Raw genomic sequence first — 18,349 nt, 5'->3', positions numbered from 1 at the left:
TTGGGTTGAGGTCGGGGGATTGTGGATGCCAGGTCATCTGATGCAGCACTCCATCACTCTCCTTCTTGATAAAACAGCCCTTACACAGCCTGGATGTGCGTTTGGTCATTGTCCTGTTGAAAAACAAATGATAGTCCCACTAAGCGCAAACCAGATGGGATGGCATATCGCTGCAGAATGCTGTGGTAGCCATTTATGTTAAGTGTGCCTTGAATTCTAAATAAATCACAGACAGTGTCACCAGGAAAGTACCACCACACTATAACACCTCATCCTCCATGTTTTACAGTGGGAAATACACATGCGGAGATCATCTGCTCACCCACATCGCATCTCACAAAGACACAGCCGTTGGAACCAAAAATCTCAGACCAAAGAATAGAAACACTTTTTCGGTTACAACGTGATTCCATATGTGTTATTTCATAGTTTTAATGTATTCAATGTTATTCTACAGTGTAGAAAATAGTCAAACAAAAACCCTTGAATGAGTAGGTGTTCTAAAACTTTTGACTGAACTTTTGTGAATGGCACAAGTCATTTTTCCAACAACTGTTTAAAGACAGATTATTTCACTTATAATTCCCTGTGTCACAATTCCAGTGGGTCAGAAGTTTACATACACTAAGTTGACTGTGCCTTTAAACAGCTTGGAAAATTCCAGGAAATTATGTCATGGATTTAGAAGCTTCTGATAGGCTAATTGACATGATTTGAGTAAATTGGAGGTGTACCTGTGGATGTTTTTCAAGGCCTACCTTCAAACCCAGGGCCTCTTTGCTTGACATCATGGGAAAATCAAAAGAAATCAGCCAAGACCTAAGAAAAAAAAGTTGTAGACCTCCACAAGTCTGGTTCATCCTTGGGAGCAATTTCCAAACGGCTGAAGGTACCATGTTCATCTGTACAAACGATAATATGCAAGTATAAACACCATGGGACCACGCAGCTGTCATACCGCTCCTAGAGACGAATGTACTTTGGCGCAAAAAGTGCAAATCAATCCCAGAACAACAGCAAAGGACCTTGTGAAGATGCTGGAGGAAACAGGTACAAAAGTATCTATACCCACAGTAAAACGAGTCCTATATCGACATAACCTGAAAGGCCGCTCAGCAATGAAGAAGCCACTGCTCCAAAACCACCACAAAAAAGACAGACTATGGTTTGCAACTGCCCATGGGGACAAAGATCATACTTTTTGGAGAAATGTCCTCTGGTCTGATGAAACAAAAATAGAACTGTTTGGCCATAATGACCATTGTTATGTTTGGAGGAAAAGGGGGAGGCTTGCAAGCCGACGAACACCATCCCAACCGTGAAGCACGGTAGTGGCAGCATCATGTTGTGGGGGTGCTTTGCTACAGTAGGGACTGGTGCACTTCAGAAAATAGATGGCATCGCGTGGAAGGAAAGTTATGTGGATATATTGAAGCAACATCTCAAGACATCAGTCAGGAAGTTAAAGCTTGGTTGCAAATGGGTCTTACTGCCTACTGCCAAAGTTGTGGCAAAATAGCTTAAGGACAACAAAGTCAAGGTATTGGAGTGGCCATCACAAAGTCCTAACCTCACTCAATCCTATACAAAATTTGTGGTTAGAACTGAAAAAGCTTGTGTGAGCAAGGAGGCCTATAAACCTAACTCCGTTGCACCAGCTGTGTCAGGAGGAATGGGCCAAAATTCACCCAATTTATTGTGGGAAGCTTGTAGAAGGCTAACCGAAACGTTTGACCCAAGTTCAACAATTTAAAGGCAATGCTACCTAATACTAATACCAATGTAAACTTCTGACCCATTGGGAATGTGATGAAAGAAATACAAGCTGAAGTAAATCATTCTCTCTACTATTATTCTGATATTTCACATTCTTAAAATAAAGTGGTGATCCTAACTGACCTAAGACAGAGGATTTTTACTGGCATTACATGCCAGGAATTGTGAAAAACTGAGTTTAAATCTATTTGGCTAAGGTGTATGTAAACTTCCGACTTGAACTGTATATATATATACTCTCGAATGTACTACTTTCATGATTTTACTCAACAGTACTCTTTTGGCAGTTAAACAACAACTACTTGCCTATGTTGATTAAGGCAGCCCCCTACACCTCTCTGATTCAGAGGGGTTGGGTTAAATGTGTAAGACATATTTCAGTTATGCTAGGTATCCCCTTTTCCTAGTGCCATGCTCTTATGCACTGAGCCATGTACAGAACCAATACAATACACAATTACAATACATTTGGAAGATGCATGAATGTCATCTCCATGAATGTAACACCCTCCTTCAGGCCATGGATGAGGCATATGATTACATAAATTCAGACCAATGTCAGGCTTAGATTCGCCATGCCAAAAGCTTTTTCCCCAGGTGCATGAACAATGAAGATATTTACTGCAAACTAGTGCCTGTTAAACAGATGTCTACAATAGTCACACCTTTCATCACACATGGGATAATGGACATTATGGAAATGTAATGCTCAGTCAATTGTAATGGGTAGTGCAGGTGTATTGCCTGATGTGAAAAAGGTATAATGTACTGTAATTTACAGTAAAATGCCATTTTAAACTGTCACGCCCTGATCTGTTTCACCAGTCCTTGTGCTTGTCTCCACCCCCCTCCAGGTGTCGCCCATCTTCCCCATTGTCCCCCTGGTACTTATTCCTGTGTTCTCTGTTTGTCTGTGCCAGTTCGTTTTGCTTGTCAAGTCAACCAGCGTTTTGTCTCAGCTCCTGCTTTTTCCCAGTCTCTCTTTTTCTCGCCCTCCTGGTTTTGACCCTTGCCTGTACTGACTCTGAGCCCGCCTGCCTGACCACTGCCTGACCTGACCCTGAGCCTGCCTGCCATCCCGTTGCCCCACTACTCTGGATTATAGACCCCTGTCTGACCTGACCTGTCGTTTGCCTGCCCCTGTTGCTGTGCTAAACATTGTTACAACAACAGTCTGCATTTGGGTCTTACCTGAAACATGATAGAAACAAGTGTCTAAGATGTTTTGCTAGTGGATTAACTGCTATTTAAAATAACTAAATTGAGAAGATATTATGATGTTGTGTTTTGATGATTAAATCAATGTACTCACTATATTTCAGAGTTAATCTATATTGTGGATCAACGGTTGTGTGGTAAAATATGTCTACAAATGAAATAAATGGACAATGAAAGGGTTTGAATTAAGACAGGCTGCATTACAAGTGCTACCCATTTTGAGTTTTGTACTAAGAGTTTTGAAAATTCACACCATAATTGTGAAAATAGTACCAAAACGATAAAAATAAAAAGTTGTATGTGCCAGAGCTGCACATGTTATTCTGAAAAGGTTTTGTGCAGTAGCAGAGGCCTTCAGTGTTCTGTCTAAAAGTATCCTTTAATAATACAAATAATTATTTAAAAGGACATTTGGAGGACATGGAACTACAAGCAATCAGACTTTTAGTAATAAATACTTACGGACACATTGACCATTGACCCTCTGGTGTGATGCGTAAATCTTAAATCCAGACTGCTACAGTAGTTAGGCCTTTGTCCATATTTCAGCATCCAGTATAAAATACCCACATGCACCTGGATGTAAAGGCTACCGTTGCATAAGTACAGACTATCAAACGGCATTGTCCAGGCTTATGACTGATGCTCCAACCCGCCATTACATTATTGTCTCAGGTGTTCCCCGGATTGCCCCATGCTCCACCTTTCCATTCCCACTCTGTCCATTGGCATGCACTGGCTCCCTGGCCAGGGGGGAGGCCAGGTTGACTCTGATAGTTCTGCTGGTGCTCTGGCGGACAGCCCCAGGAAGGGCCCTCATCTGGCTGGTGAAGGGGCTCCCAGGCAGAGACAGGCAGGGGGACAGGGAGCCATGGCCCCACCCAGACTCCAGGCGAGAGCCGGATCCTTTGCTCACACAGCGAGGGCTGGGGTTGACAGAGGACAGGGTCTGCTGACTCCCGTTCAGGTAGGAGTTGTTGGTGGAGCCCAGGTGAGAGGAACGGTAGTTGTAGTAGGCCCTCCAGCCCTTCTGCTTTTTCTTCTGATGGCAGCGGCACTTGAGGATGCGGATGAAGGCCTGTTTGAACTCTCGGCTGTAGCAGGGGTAGATGATGGGATTCAGGCAGCTGTTGAAGTAGCCCAGCCAGAAGATCACCTTAAAGAACGTCTCCGGGGGACGCAGGTTGGCGTTGAATGAGCCTGGGACATTACATGGAGAAAACGTGTCATAAATGGTCAGAGATGTCCAAAAACAATGTCATTATATATTATATCTTATATCTGTTATATATTTTAACTTAACTTTACATTTTAAATATAAGAGGTGGTATGCACTGTGGTGGTAGATATACTGTATCTGAGAAAACTATGTAAACGCTGAACCATCTCTTCAATGCATTATGTTTGGTTATCAATAGATGGCAGCATTCATCAAAAGAACCTCACAGACAGTCAATGTACCAGCAGCTACTTTATCACTGGCATCCTCCTCTCGCTCGAGACCAAGGATCTGGAAAGACAGGAAAGGTGAAATATAGGCTTGGTGGGGTTTCAATCGCTCAACTTTCCCCTTCCCAGACTTTTCAGATCAACGATCAGTGACCAAGCTGATGAGAACTTTTAAAGAGTACAAGCGGGGCTTCACTCAACTGGTTTTGTTGAAGCATCAAACACTATTATCAATTGTACAACTGGCAAAAGTATTTATTTTTAATCATACATTCGTTCAACTATAGAGGGCATAATCTATAGTGTATGAACTCCCGTGCCTCAGGTGTATAGTGACACGGGAGTATCATACACTATAGAGATATAGAGATTGGTGGTTCTCCAATTATTACAATTATTACAGTGATTCCAAGTATTACCATTTTGGTGCTGATTCTACTGTCTTGACTGTTTCCTGTTTTGGAATGTTTTAGAGAAAGATAGCATGACTCACTGACAGCACACGTCATTAGTGTACAGTACTATACTCTCCTTAAAGGCCCAATTTAGCTGGTTTTATATCAATATCAAATAATTTATGGGTCACAATTAAGTACCTTACTGTAATAGATTTGAATTAAAATGGGCAAAAATAGCTTTTTAGCAAAAAACGATTTATCTTGCAAGAATTTCGCTAGGACTTCTGGGAATGGTCTGAGGGAGGGAAACTGAAAACTCTTTGTTATTGATCTATTAACCAATTACCGCATGGAAGACAAAGATTCCCGCCCATGCAAACCTGCTGATTAGAAGGTCCTGTGTAGATTGTGTTTTCAACCAGCAATTATCAGGAAATAACACTGATCAAATGTTTTCACACTTTTTCAGTGTTAGTTTCATCAGCTGTTGTACAATATGATACAAAACACAGGAAAAACTGCACTTTGAATGCACTGGGCCTTTAATCACTGAGGTCAACCCTACCAACCTTGCATGTGCTTCCACTGATTCTGAATAAGCTACTGAGTTTCCAATACTATTGAAGAAAAGTAGTAAAAAAAAGTTATAGGCAGGATTTACAAGCACCCCAATTAAATATAGAAATCATTACAGTAAGCTACTGTGACGACACTACTGTGCACTTTTTCAAGTTTCATCTTTGCTGTCTCCAGCTCATAAACAAAGGTCACAGACATCCGCCATCATTCCAAATTCTTCCCCATTTTACAGGCACACTAATCCCAGAGGCTTTCAGCTGCTGGGAGTCCACTCTTTAACAAACCCTCGCACTCATCCCCCGATACACATCGCATCCCCTTTTTTGGCATTTTTGGACTCAGCATTGTGTAATCATCCACTTTGGTATGTCTTGCCACAGAAGCCTTGGCTGTCACGTTATTGGATGAAAACCTGAAGAGAAAGATGTTGCATTCTATCCTATTTCTCTCTTTCGGCTTTGGGATGGAGAGAAGATTAACCAGAGTTATTACAGTGTTTCCTCAGAATAGAGCCATGGCTCATAGAACCATCTCATTCAAGGACACATTTGTCATTTCCCAGCCTGTCCCTAGGAGAGACTGTGTTTACACTTTAATCATGTGCTACTGGCTGGCTTTATTGTCCAGGGCAAAGTGCCTTCATAGCCGGAGCTTCCACAACGCTATTCCACTAACTGTAACGCCCTCATCCCCCAACCTCCGTAGTCACCAGAAGCCAGGAACCCACTTTACTCTGATAGTGCTTACATGCAAAGATTTAGGATGCTTCTTCGCGCCGTGCAACTGTGGAATCCAGGCTAACAAATCACAGTGCACTCTGTCCAACTTCTCTCTCAATCCCACTTGCACAGTCCATCTCCTAGGGCTTTATTTACACATACCAGTTGGCCATTTCATCTACTCGCCAAGTCCTTCACACATCCGGACAACACTGGCTGCCCGTCTTATCTACAAAATGTCTGAGTCCGGCTTGACGGCTGCTGAATTCTGACAAACTAATGAGCCAACCACAGAAAGGTAGTCAATGTTGCGAGGTAGTAAACAACAAAGCAAAGACTGATGCAATACATTTGACTATGAATGGGGGGACAATCAAATGTACAGTAGGCTTCCAGTATGCAGAGCCCTGTGAGGCTGCTGGCTTTCAACACATCTCCTGGCTATGTCCTGAGTGCTGCTAAAAAACAGCATGCTATAGAGGGAGGGGGAGGAGAACTCAGGATAATGCAGCAAACTCCTCAATCTATCATGGTTTCACAATCAATCGCCATACATAGAAATCATCTCAAATGGAATCTCTCAGTCCATGCCCTCTTCTACAAATGTGGAGGTCCTTAGAGGAACTGTATTCCCGGGCATTGAGTAACATGGAATGAGAAAACAACAGTCATGTTGGCACATTAATTTCTCAGAGGTCCAGACAGACTGGGAATATTTTTACTTTTATCACTGATGCTGTCAAATGACTATTTGTGCTACGCATTTTAGCTACATAACTGGTATTTCCATTTTAGGACAGAAACATTGACTACAGATTGTCAAAATGAGCAGTTAATTTTTATAGGAAGGATTTATCCATTTTCTGGTTTGGGCATGTTTGTTAACACATACCTGATTATGATAGTGTGGTCAAGGAATAAAATCAAATCCAATCAAATAGTATTTGTCACATGCGCCGAATACAACAGGTGTAGACCTTACAGTGAAATGCTTACATACAAGCCCTTAACCAACAATGCAGTTTTAAGAAAAAAAACATTTAAAAAAATTAAATAATAATAATAACAATAATTTAGAGCAGCAATAAACAATAAACAGCCATAGCGGCAGGTAGCCTAGGGCCAGTAACCGAAAGGTTGCTAGATTGAATCCCCGAGCTGACAAGGTAAACATTTGTTGTTCTGCCCATTAACAAGGCAGTTAACCCACTGTTCCTAGGTTGTCATTGTAAATAAGAAGTTGTTCTTAGCTGACTTGCCTAGTTAAGTAAAGGTTAAATAAAAAATTTCCCGGGGTACCGGTACAGAGTCACTGGTTACTTGAGGTAATTGAGGTAGTATGTAGGTAGAAATATATAAGTGACTTATACATAGATAATTAGAGAGAGCAGCAGCAGCGTAAAATAGTGAATAGAGTCTAGGTCGCCATTTGATTAGATGTTCAGTAGTCTGATGGCTTGGGGGTAAAAGCTGTTTAGAAACCTCTTGGTGTAATGTTCGTCATCTTCCTCTGATGAGGAGTAAGATAGATCGGACCAATTTTCAGCGTGGTAAGTGTCCATAATTTAATAAGAAAAACTGAACATGACAAAATACAAAACAACACCGTGAAACAAACAAAACAGTCCTGTGTGGCTCAAACACAAACACGGAAAATAATCACCCACAACTCAAGGGTGAAAACAGGCTGCCTAAGTATGGTTCTCAATCAGGGACAACGATTGACAGCTGCCTCTGATTGAGAACCATACCAGGCCAAACACAGAAATACCAAATCATAGAAAAAAGAACATAGACTTCCCACCCAACTCAACCTAAAACAAAGACATAACAAAAGAACTAAGGTCAGAATGTGACACTTGGACCTAGACTTGGTGCTCCGGTACCGCTTTCCGTGTGGTAGCAGAGAGAACAGTCTATGACTAGGGTGGCTGGAGTCGTTGACAATTTTTAGGGCCTTCCTCTGACACTGCCTGGTATAGAGGTCCTGGATGGCAGGAAGCTTGGCCCCAGTGATGTACTGGGCCATACGCACTACCCTCTGTGGTGCCTTGCAGGCGGAGGCCGAGCAGTTGCCATACCAGGCAGTGATGCAACCAGTCAGGATGCTCTCGATGGTGCAGCTGTAGAACCTTTTGAGGATTTGAGGACCCATGCCAAATCTTTTCTGTCTCCTGAGGGGGAATAGGATTTGTCGTGCCCTCTTATCGACTGTCTTGGTGTGCTTGGACCATGTTAGTTTGTTGCTTATGTGGACACCAAGGAACTTGAAGCTCTCAGCCTGCTCCACTATAGCTCTGTCGATGAGAATGGGGGTGGGCTCGGTCTTCCTTTTCCTGTAGTCCACAATCATCTCCTTAGTCTTGATGTCATTGAGGGAGAGGTTGTTGTCCTGGCACCACACGGCCAGGTCTCTGACCTCCTCCCTATATGCTGTCTCGTCATTGTTGGTGATCAGGCCTACCACTGTTGTGTCATCGGTAAACTTAATGATGGTTTTGGAGTCGTGCCTTGCCGTGCAGTCATGAATGAACAGGGAGTACAGGAGGTGACTGAGCACGCACCCCTGAGGGGCCCCAGTGTTGAGGATCAGCATGGCGGATGTGTTGTTACCTACCCTTACCACCTGGGGGCGGCCCGTCAGGAAGTCCAGGATCCAGTTGCATCCAGGATCCAGTTGCAGAGGGAGGTGTGTAGTCCCAAGGTCCTTAGCTTAGTGATGAGCTTTGAGGAAACTATGGTGTTGAACGCTGAGCTGTAGTCAATGAACAGCATTCTCACAAAGGTGTTCCTTTTGTCCAGGTGTGAAGGGGCAGGGTGGAGTGCAATAGAGATTGCATCATCTGTGGATCTGTTGGGGCAGTATGCAAATTGGAGTGGGTCTAGGTTTTCTGGGATAATGGTGTTGATGTGAGCCATGACCAGCCTTTCAAAGCACTCCATGGCTACAGATGTGAGTGCTATGGGTTGGTAGACATTTTGGCAGGTTACCTTAGTGTTCTTGGCCACAGGGACTATGGTGGTCTACTTGAAACATGTTGGTATTACAGACTCAGACAGGGAGTGGTTGAAATTGTCAGAGAAGACACTTGCCAGGTGGTCAGCACATGCTTGGAGTACACATCCTGGTAATCCGTCTGGCCATGTGGCCTTGTGAATGTTGACCTGTTTAAAACTTCTTGTAACTAGGGGGCAGTATTTTCATTTTTGGAAAAATAACTTTCCCAGAGTAAATAGGCTATTTTGTCAGGACAAGATGCTAGAATATGCATATAAATGACAGCTTAGGATAGAAAACACTCTAAAGTTTCCAAAACTGTAAAAATATTATCTGTGAGTATAACAGAACTGATATTACAGGTGAAAGCCTGAGAAAAATCCAATCTGGAAGTGACTCATGTTTTGAAAGCTCTGCGTTCTGATGCGTACCTATTGAGCAGTGAATGGGCTATCAACCAGATTCCTTTTTCTACGTATTCCCCAAGGTGTCTACAGCATTTTGAAGTAGTTTCACGCATTTATGTTGACGAATGAGCGTAAGTGACTATATTGCATAAGTGGTCACCGGATGACTCTCAGAGTGATTCTTGCGTAAAATACAGAGGTAGCCATTTTTCCTCTCGGTCCTACTGAAAAGCCAACTGTCCCAGTTGATATATTATCGAATAGATATTTGAAAAACACCTTGAGGATTGATTATAAACAACGTTTGCCATGTTTCTGTCGATATTATGGAGCTAATTTGGAATATTTTTCGGCGTTTTCGTGACCACAAATTTCGGTCGATTTCTCAGCCAAACGTGAAGAACAAACGGAGCTATTTCGCCTCCATAAATAATATTTTTGGAAAAAAGGAACATTTGCTATCTAACTGGGAGTCTTGTGAGTGAAAACATCCGAAGCTCATCAAAGGTGATTTAATTTGATTGCTTTTCTGATTTTCGTGACCAAGTTGCCTACTGCTAGCTGGACATAATGCTATGCTAGGCTATCGATAAACTTACACAAATGCTTGTCTTGCTTTGGCTGTAAAGCATATTTTCAAAATATGAGACGACAGGGTGATTAACAAAAGGCTAAGCTGTGTTTCAATATATTTCACTTGTGATTTCATGAATATGAATATTTTCTAGTAATATTTATGTCCGTTGCGTTATGCTAATTAGTGTCAGATGATGACAACGATCCCGGACACGGGATGGGTAGTTACAACAGGTCTTGCTCACATCGGCTGTGGAGAGCATGATCACACAGTCGTCCAGAACAGCTGATGCTCTCATGCATGTTTCAGTGTTATTATCCTCGAAGAGAGCACATAAGTAATTTAGCTAATCTGGTAGGCTTGTGTCACTGGGCAGCTCTCGGCTGTGCTTCCCTTTGTATAGTCTGTAATAGTTTGCAAGCTCTGCCACATCCGATGAGCGTCGGAGCCTGTGTAGTACGATTTGATTTACCTGTTTGATGGTTCATTGGAGGGCATAGCGGGATTTCTTATAAGCTTCCGGGTTAGAGTCCCGCTCCTTGAAAACAGCAGCTCTACCCTTTAGCTCAATGCGGATGTTTCCTTTAATCCATAGCTTCTGGGTGGGGTATGTTCATACAGTCACTGAGGGGGCAACGTCATCAATGCATTTATTGATGAAGCCAGTGACTGATGTGGTGTACTCCTCAATGCCATCAGAAGAACCATATTCCAGTCTGTGCTAGCAAAACAGTTCTGTAGCTTAGCATCTGCTTCATCTGACCACTGTTTTATTGACCGAGTCACTGGTGCTTCCTGCTTTAATTAAAGTCAAAGTGGAATCACAATGTTTGTGATAATTTTTTTGAAAAAAATAAAATAATCATGCTTGTAGCAGGAATCAGGAGGATAAAATTATGGTCAGATATGTCAAATGGAGGGCGAGGGAGAGCTTTGTACGTGTCTTTGTGTGTGGAGTATAGGTGGTCCAGAGTTTTTTCCCCCTCTGAATGCACATTTAACATGCTGGTAGAAATTTGGTAAAATGGATTTAAGTTTCCCGACATTAAAGTCCCCGGCCACTAAGAGTACCGCCTCTGGATAAGCGTTTCCTGTTTGCTTTTGGCGGTATACAGTTCATTGAGTGCAATCTTAGTGCCAGCATCGGTCTGTGGTGGTATGCAGACAGCTACGAAAAATACAGATAAAAACTCTAGGTAGATAGTGTGGTCTACAGCTTATCATGAGATACTCTACCTCAGGCAAGCAAAACCTAGAGACTTCCTTAGATATCGTGCTCCAACTGTTATTTACAAATAGACATAGTCTGCCTCCCCTTGTCTTACCAGAGGCTGCTGTCTATCCTGCTGATACAATGTATAACCCGCCAGCTGTATGCTATTCATGTCGTCGTTAACTACGACTAGGTGAAACATAAGATATTACAGTTTTTAATGTCCCGTTGGTAGGATATAAGTGCTTTTAGTTCGTCCAAGTTATTATCCAGCAATTGTACACAGGCCAAAACTACTGATGGCAAGGGCACATTATCCAATCGTCGGCTGATCCTCACAAGGCACCCCGATATCCTTCCGCATGATCTTTTCCGTCTCTTTCTTCTGCGAATGACGGGATGAGGGCCTTGTTTTGGTGTCTGGAGTAAATCCCTCTCATCCGACTCATTAAAGAGAAATTATTCGTCCAGTTCAAGGCGAGTAATTGCTGTTCTGATTTCTAGAAGCTCTTTCCGGACATAAGAGACAATAGCAGCAACATTATGTACAAAATAAGTTACCAACAGTATGAAAAAATCTAACCAAATAGCATGGTTGGTAAACAGCCCATAAAACGGCAGCCATCTTCTCCGGCGCCATTTAATGTACACACATTAATGGACAAAAGCATGGAATAAAATATCATGTCAAAAGCCATTTTTAAAGAGGGCTTTAAGATGCATGATAGTAAGTGGGACCTACTGTATGAGTGCCTTGGCATTCCCACTGCAGTCCTGCCCCCTGCCCTCTAAAAGCATCAGGAACCTATCACCATCATATCACACTCAAGGTCCAGCTCACTGGAGAATTTGGGTTGATAAGTTAACTAATCTGAAACATTATGGGAAACATCTATTAAATATGGTGGGAATGCAATATCATGCATATGCATTTAACTGTAACCGTGGTAAAATAGTAAATATTGGTTACATAACTTGGAAAGCAACAATCATTGGAGGGTCAGTATCTTTAGCAGGTAATATTTTGGTTCATCTAGTGAGTTCTGAGATGAAAAAAACAGAAGCCCTCAACAGCTATACTGATCAACACCATCAGTGGTCAATTGAAAAAATGCTGTTTCCTGTTTGTCCCATAAAATCTATCCTTCTATTCTTCACCAGCTCCGCCTGAGGACAAGCCATAAAATACAGGCACAATAGGTCACAGAGCACTATAGTTTGTGGTTACTACATCATGTTGGGTGACAAAAACAAAACATGCCTTTGGCGGGTCAAGGCAGAGAGTTTGAACATTTTAAAATGTATTCTGGCATTGAAAAGTGGAAGTATTGTCACACACAATCTGAAAAAGCTCTCACAAAGATACTTTAATATCCTGGCAGTTGCAATAGCAACAAGTCTGTCAAATATGAACACCAAGAATTCTTCACCCAGCTATTTTTATCCAATTTGTCTAAGGGAGTGCTTTTAAGGACTACCATTCATTTCCAATGAAAACACCTTCTATATTCCAATTATTACTGTTTAAATCTAGGGCTTTATTGCATAACTGAGATAATAACCACTCCCAATCTCCATACCTTAAGTAAATAATAACAGGTGATGTAACAGATTATATAGTTTTAATATAATTTATATAATATCACTGATATACTGGTAGAGATAGCAAAGACAGGGCTATTCAGGGCTTATTGTTGCTTCCTGGACTCATAACAAATATATCAGACATCATATTCCAAAAACCATAGAAGGAGGAAATTACAACCAATGTTAGAAAAGCTACAATCGTTCAAACCAACAACATTTTTATTATCTTTAACAGAAGTCCCTGAGTGTCTGGATGAGGGTCCAACGACACCGATGTCTGCAGCAGTCACTCTATGCACACTCTACACACTCACTCACACTCACTTACACTGACACTCCAAAACTCACACTTAATTTGCTCATACATAACACGCACACACATTCATATTGACTCTACACACACACACACTCACACACACTCACATACAACCATCATATACGCTGCTGCTACTCAGTTTATCATATATCCTGATGCCTTAGCCCTAGACATATCTAACTCTACCACTCCAGTATCCCTGCACATTGTAAATATGGTATTGGCACTGACTCTGGCACTGACCCTATATATATAGCTTACTTATTTTCTTATGTTCTTATTTCTATTTCTTGTGTGTTTTTGTTCTACTTAACTTAAAAACATTTTTTTTATTGTACTACTGATATTGATTACTGCAATGAGCAAGCAAGGCATTTCACTGTAGTTGTGCAATTGACAATAAAAACATGATTTGTGAACTTGACTAACTAGGCTACTACCCAAAGTACTGTCAGATTGTTCACCATATAGTACTCTGTGTGATCTGTACTAGATGCCATCCCTCTACTCTACACAATGCTTCCACGTCCATGGTGTGGCCAGGCTAGGTCGCCGCTCTGCTCAGTGCGTATATTATTGTCTCCATCTCTGCCATCCACACAGCCAGTCTACATCACACCCTGAGAAGGCCCCAGGAACCAATAGGGAGCCACAATTTGACATTGTAACTGGGTCATTTGAGCAAAGCCAAAATAACCTGATTATCACCACAAAGATGTACATTTCTCTTATCTCACGCAAGGTCATGACTGACTGATGTCACCCTTCATTCAGGATGTATTTCTGTGATAGACACACTGGTTTAGTAAAAGCACAGAATAATTAGTATACCAGTAATCAATCATTGAAAATATAGTATCTCCTGTATTTATAGACTCTCCCTGTCGTATAGGCCTACTGAGTTTTTGCTTTACAAAATTGAAATGAAAAATGTCCAGTTAACTGTGTGAAGTCCAGATGGAAAGAATTAAGACTTTGGGCCTGCGATTTGGAAATGAGACTTTCAAAGAGCATGAACATGCTACGGTTTACATTTCTAAATGGACATGGTGTTTCAGGGTGGTCATAATTCAGTAAATATAGACGAATATAGAGGGCAGGGGATGGAAAGGACTCATGTATAAAAGTCTGTTTCATCTCTCTGAACTGTTCCATGTCAACAACAGATGTAGGAGGAATCCACTTTGATGTGTAATGTGTTGCTCACTTGATTTAAGAGGTGCTGGGAACATGGGAAACTCAAGATAGAGGCTTGCCGGCGCTAAAACACACACAAGAAGAGGCCAACCACCCCCATTAGCACCCACAATAAATGATTTATTAGTACACCAGATTCGTGCACCATTGCACCCTTATGCTACAACCAAGCTACCCCTAACTAGCTACCTCCATTTTCTGGTGCCACAGGTCTTTTTCTATCTTTACATTTTTGACAAGTTAACCTTTCGATAATAAAAGGAAGTTGTATTTTACTGTCATACCCCACTTTCACGTTTTGGCATGGGTGTAGACCTACTGCGTCTGATTAACCCCTTTTCTGCCTAACCAAATTATTTTATTTTTGACATGACTACCTTCAGACTTATGAAAACTCTATATTATTGGTATACTGTATTTGGAAAAAATAGTATCTGTGTGTGTGTCAGAGAGAGAGACTGTGTGTGTGTGTAAATAAATGCCTGTGTGCTTGTGTGAGAATGATAAGCAGAGAATATCCTGTACAGATATATGCTGTCCTCTTATGTCACACACACAGCGCCATGCACAGACCTTTCAGGGACAGGTGCTCAACATTTTTAAAAAGGCACCCTGCTTGATTTTTTGTTTTACTTTCATAAATCATAACTCGAAATTCATAACATACCAAAATGCCTGTAAAGATTGTATTTTTATTTTCTCATCATCCCAAATTGTAAGTAACTAAGTTACTTGGTTGACATCGGTAAAAGGGAGTCCGCTAATCAGCTGATCTTTGATGTTGATCTGCCAGCTAGTTTAATTTATTTTACTGATTGTGATTTCGCCTACCTCTGTCTTTTTGTCGCTCTCTGCTGCGCATATCAGCCAACCAGACCGAATTATGTAGGCTAAATATGGTGTTATCAAGTACTAATCAAATATAACGCCGTTGTGGCAGTACCGCTGATATGTATACTAGGTAGCTAGCTGCACACACTCCGACAGTGACCGCATCTCTCAATGTTTGGATACCGGGCGTGCGCAATACCCGTACAGGGCAGACTGGGACAAAGGCCCGGGCCGGGTTTCCTGAATCCCGATAGTGATGGAATTTTGGTTTACGAGTGTTTTAACGATGCATCCTAAAAATAAGATGTCACGCCCTTTTCCCAAAACACCACGCAGTGCACTTGTTACAATCTGAAACTGAACGGCCTTTACAGGAGCCTTTACAGGAGCTGTCCCGTGCTGAAAATGACTCCAGTATATAGACCAAAGAGCTCGCTGTAGCTTTTAAATGTTTTATGGCTATTCGAAGTAATCTTTTTTTATATATATTTTTTTTACACAGTACAGTTTTCCAATTATGAGAAAACATGTTTTGTAGCCTATTATGTATTTAAGTGTTTTGTTTTTTTGCCATGTGTTATGCATTCTAAGTGTTCTCGTGCTATTTTGTATGCAATGTTGGTTTATGTCAATTCTGAATTTCTTCAGTTTGTGTAAACTGTAAAAGTCGCTAATTCCCTCGTTTGCTATAGAAACTATCAATGTGACCTAAAAATAGGATATGACAATGGTTTTCGCAAATATTGCTCAACAAATCAGTGTAGCCTAAGGGCAGGCAGGAATTTAGCTTAAAGTAGGCTTAGGGTACAGCTATTCTACAATGAAATAAATAAACAATTAAAATAATTAAACATGAAGTAGCAAGTTAAGCAACGTTGACATATACCTAATATGTTGACCTTTAGGTTATTGGTTAGGCTACAGTGAAATGCGTAAGCTTTTAGATAATAGTAGCCTATAGGCTTAATAGATAAGAACATTGTAGCGGCTCGGATGTAGGTCCATCGATTGCACATGGGCCTACATGAAAGTGATGTCAATATTTAGCTTATATTTAGCATTCAGTTGGCTTGTTTTAAATATGAAAAAATGTGGCATTGATTCGCTTGTTTATAACATTGCGAACTTTTCAGGCTATTAATATTCAACTATGAAGTTTTCGGCCGTCACAGAGAGACAGATAAACATCTTCATTCTATGTTTAGCTGACATTGTCTGTGTGTAAAGTGACGCGGAAGGACAAACGATCAACATGTGCAACCAACAGACTGGGTGGGGGGTGGGGGGTGGCGAACTTGATGACTTGCGGGAAGTGGGATCCGAACAACAATGACAAAAAAAATATACAAAAATATATATTTTTGGGGAAAATAATACCACCACCCAAAAGGGCACTTTGGAGACCGGAAGGGCAAGGGGTCATGTGCTCTGCCAGGGAGAGCCCTGTATGTGCTCGTGCCTGGTGACCACACTCATTTTCAAGGTTTCTTTGTTACAAACAGAATGAATGCATTCAGTGTCCTGTCTATCAGTTATGTGGTTCAATTTAACCTAATGCAACTAGGGGGCAATGATGACAACAGTTTGCTCAACAAAACCCCAAACCTACCGATGGGCAGCACGAGGAAGAATGGCAGCCAGCAGAGAATAAACATGCCCACCACGACACCGAGCGTTTTAGCAGCTTTCTTCTCTCGGGAGAACTTGAGCAGTTTGACTGTTAGCGTGCTCCGTGTCTGGCCCTTGCCTGCGCCGCAGTATTCCTGTAGTTGTGCGTTTTTGCAGTGGATCCTGAGCGTGAGCTCATTCGAGTCCATGTGTTCTTTCATGACCCCCGCCTCTAAGTTCTTAGTGGTCCGTTTGGCAACTACATAAACCTGACAGTACATGCAAAGGATGACGGCCAGAGGTATGTAAAATGAACCCAATGACGAGAATAGTGCGTAAAAGGGCTCTTCGGTGATGGGGCAAATGGTGTCGTCATTTGAGGGTGGTTGTTTCCACCCGAGCAGAGGTCCAATGGAAATGACAGTAGCGAGAACCCAAACACCGAGCATGGCCAAAAGGGCTCTTTTCTCTGTTACTATACAGGGGTACTGCAGTGGGTAGCGCACTCCTATATAACGGTCTATGGATATTACGCACAGGCTCATAATGGAAGCAGTGCAACATAGCACGTCCACTGCCGCCCAGATGTCACAGAATATCCTCCCGAATACCCAGTAGTCAAGAATCTCCAATGTTGCAGACACCGGCAGCACCGTTGTACCCAGCAACAGGTCCGCAATGGCGAGGTTGATAATGAAATAGTTTGTTGGGATGCGCAGGTGTCTGTTGCATACAACGGAAAGTATTACGAGTATGTTGCCCACGATTGCGAACAGAATGAACGCGCCCAGAACTATACCAACGGACACGGCTCGGGTAAGGTCCAGCGGATTCGTGTCTGTGTTATTGTCTGTGCCATTTGCTGTGGTCAAGTTGGAATTATTTGCAGATAATGGTCCCTGTGTCTCCGAGTACAGCTCCGAGGAACGGTTACTCCAGAAGTTGACTTCATCAGCAGTATCAAAATTCATGTTGACGACCCTGTTCCTCCATACCAGGTATGTGTAAATCCATGGATCAACACAAACTTTGTTTATTTTCTTACATCACCTGTGTACTTAATTTTCAATGGTAATCAAACTAAAACAATTACGAAGAATGAGCGCAAAACTCCGAGAAAAAACGCAATTGCCTTTTATGGTGTGATTCCATAATCCCATGATGTCCGGAAAAATTAAGTCTCATAACACATGATTATATAACTTTAACCAGCTACTACAGTCGTCGTGACTGTCGCCTCTCACTCAGTTCCCTCCCCACTGCAGCGCTCCCACCGTGGTGATACAAACTGCTGAAACACAGCGACACCACTGAGGGACCCCTCCCGCATCCATGCGCACAAGATACAACCTTTCCTCCCCTTTCTGGATTGACCTAAACATTTTGACACCCATACTGCAAGTAAATACCAGCGCGCTAACAGTTTACTTCTTGAATTGATATAAGAAGGACAACAAATCAAAGCACTAACCTGTA

At 42.0% G+C, this 18,349-nt stretch overlaps 1 protein-coding gene across 1 annotated transcript; it reads right to left on the bottom strand.

The window, feature by feature from the left end:
- Window positions 1-2,851: 2,851 nt before the first annotated feature.
- On the bottom strand, window positions 2,852-17,970 carry adra1ba (adrenoceptor alpha 1Ba). The gene is made up of 2 exons (XM_031826976.1): window positions 16,875-17,970; window positions 2,852-4,194 (listed from the first exon to the last, which is right to left on the bottom strand). Exons 1-2 carry the CDS (start codon window positions 17,842-17,844, stop codon window positions 3,653-3,655), a joined length of 1,512 nt encoding a protein of 503 aa, XP_031682836.1. The 5' UTR covers window positions 17,845-17,970; the 3' UTR covers window positions 2,852-3,652.
- Window positions 17,971-18,349: the final 379 nt, after the last annotated feature.

This window comes from Oncorhynchus kisutch, linkage group LG6, assembly GCF_002021735.2.
Source record: "Oncorhynchus kisutch isolate 150728-3 linkage group LG6, Okis_V2, whole genome shotgun sequence".
NCBI lineage: Eukaryota > Metazoa > Chordata > Actinopteri > Salmoniformes > Salmonidae > Oncorhynchus > Oncorhynchus kisutch.
The sequence above is the reverse complement of the archived record's forward strand: the minus strand, read 5'-3'. Positions and strand labels throughout refer to the sequence as shown.

What these genes read in the sequence shown, in the direction of transcription:
- adra1ba (XM_031826976.1), bottom strand. Translation starts at nt 17,844, where the DNA reads ATGAATTTTGATACTGCTGATGAAGTCAACTTCTGGAGTAACCGTTCC. An exon ending in CTTCCTCGTGCTGCCCATCG is followed by an intron (nt 4,195 to 16,874) that starts GTAGGTTTGGGG and finishes GTAATGTCCCAG; the next exon opens with GCTCATTCAACGCCAACCTG.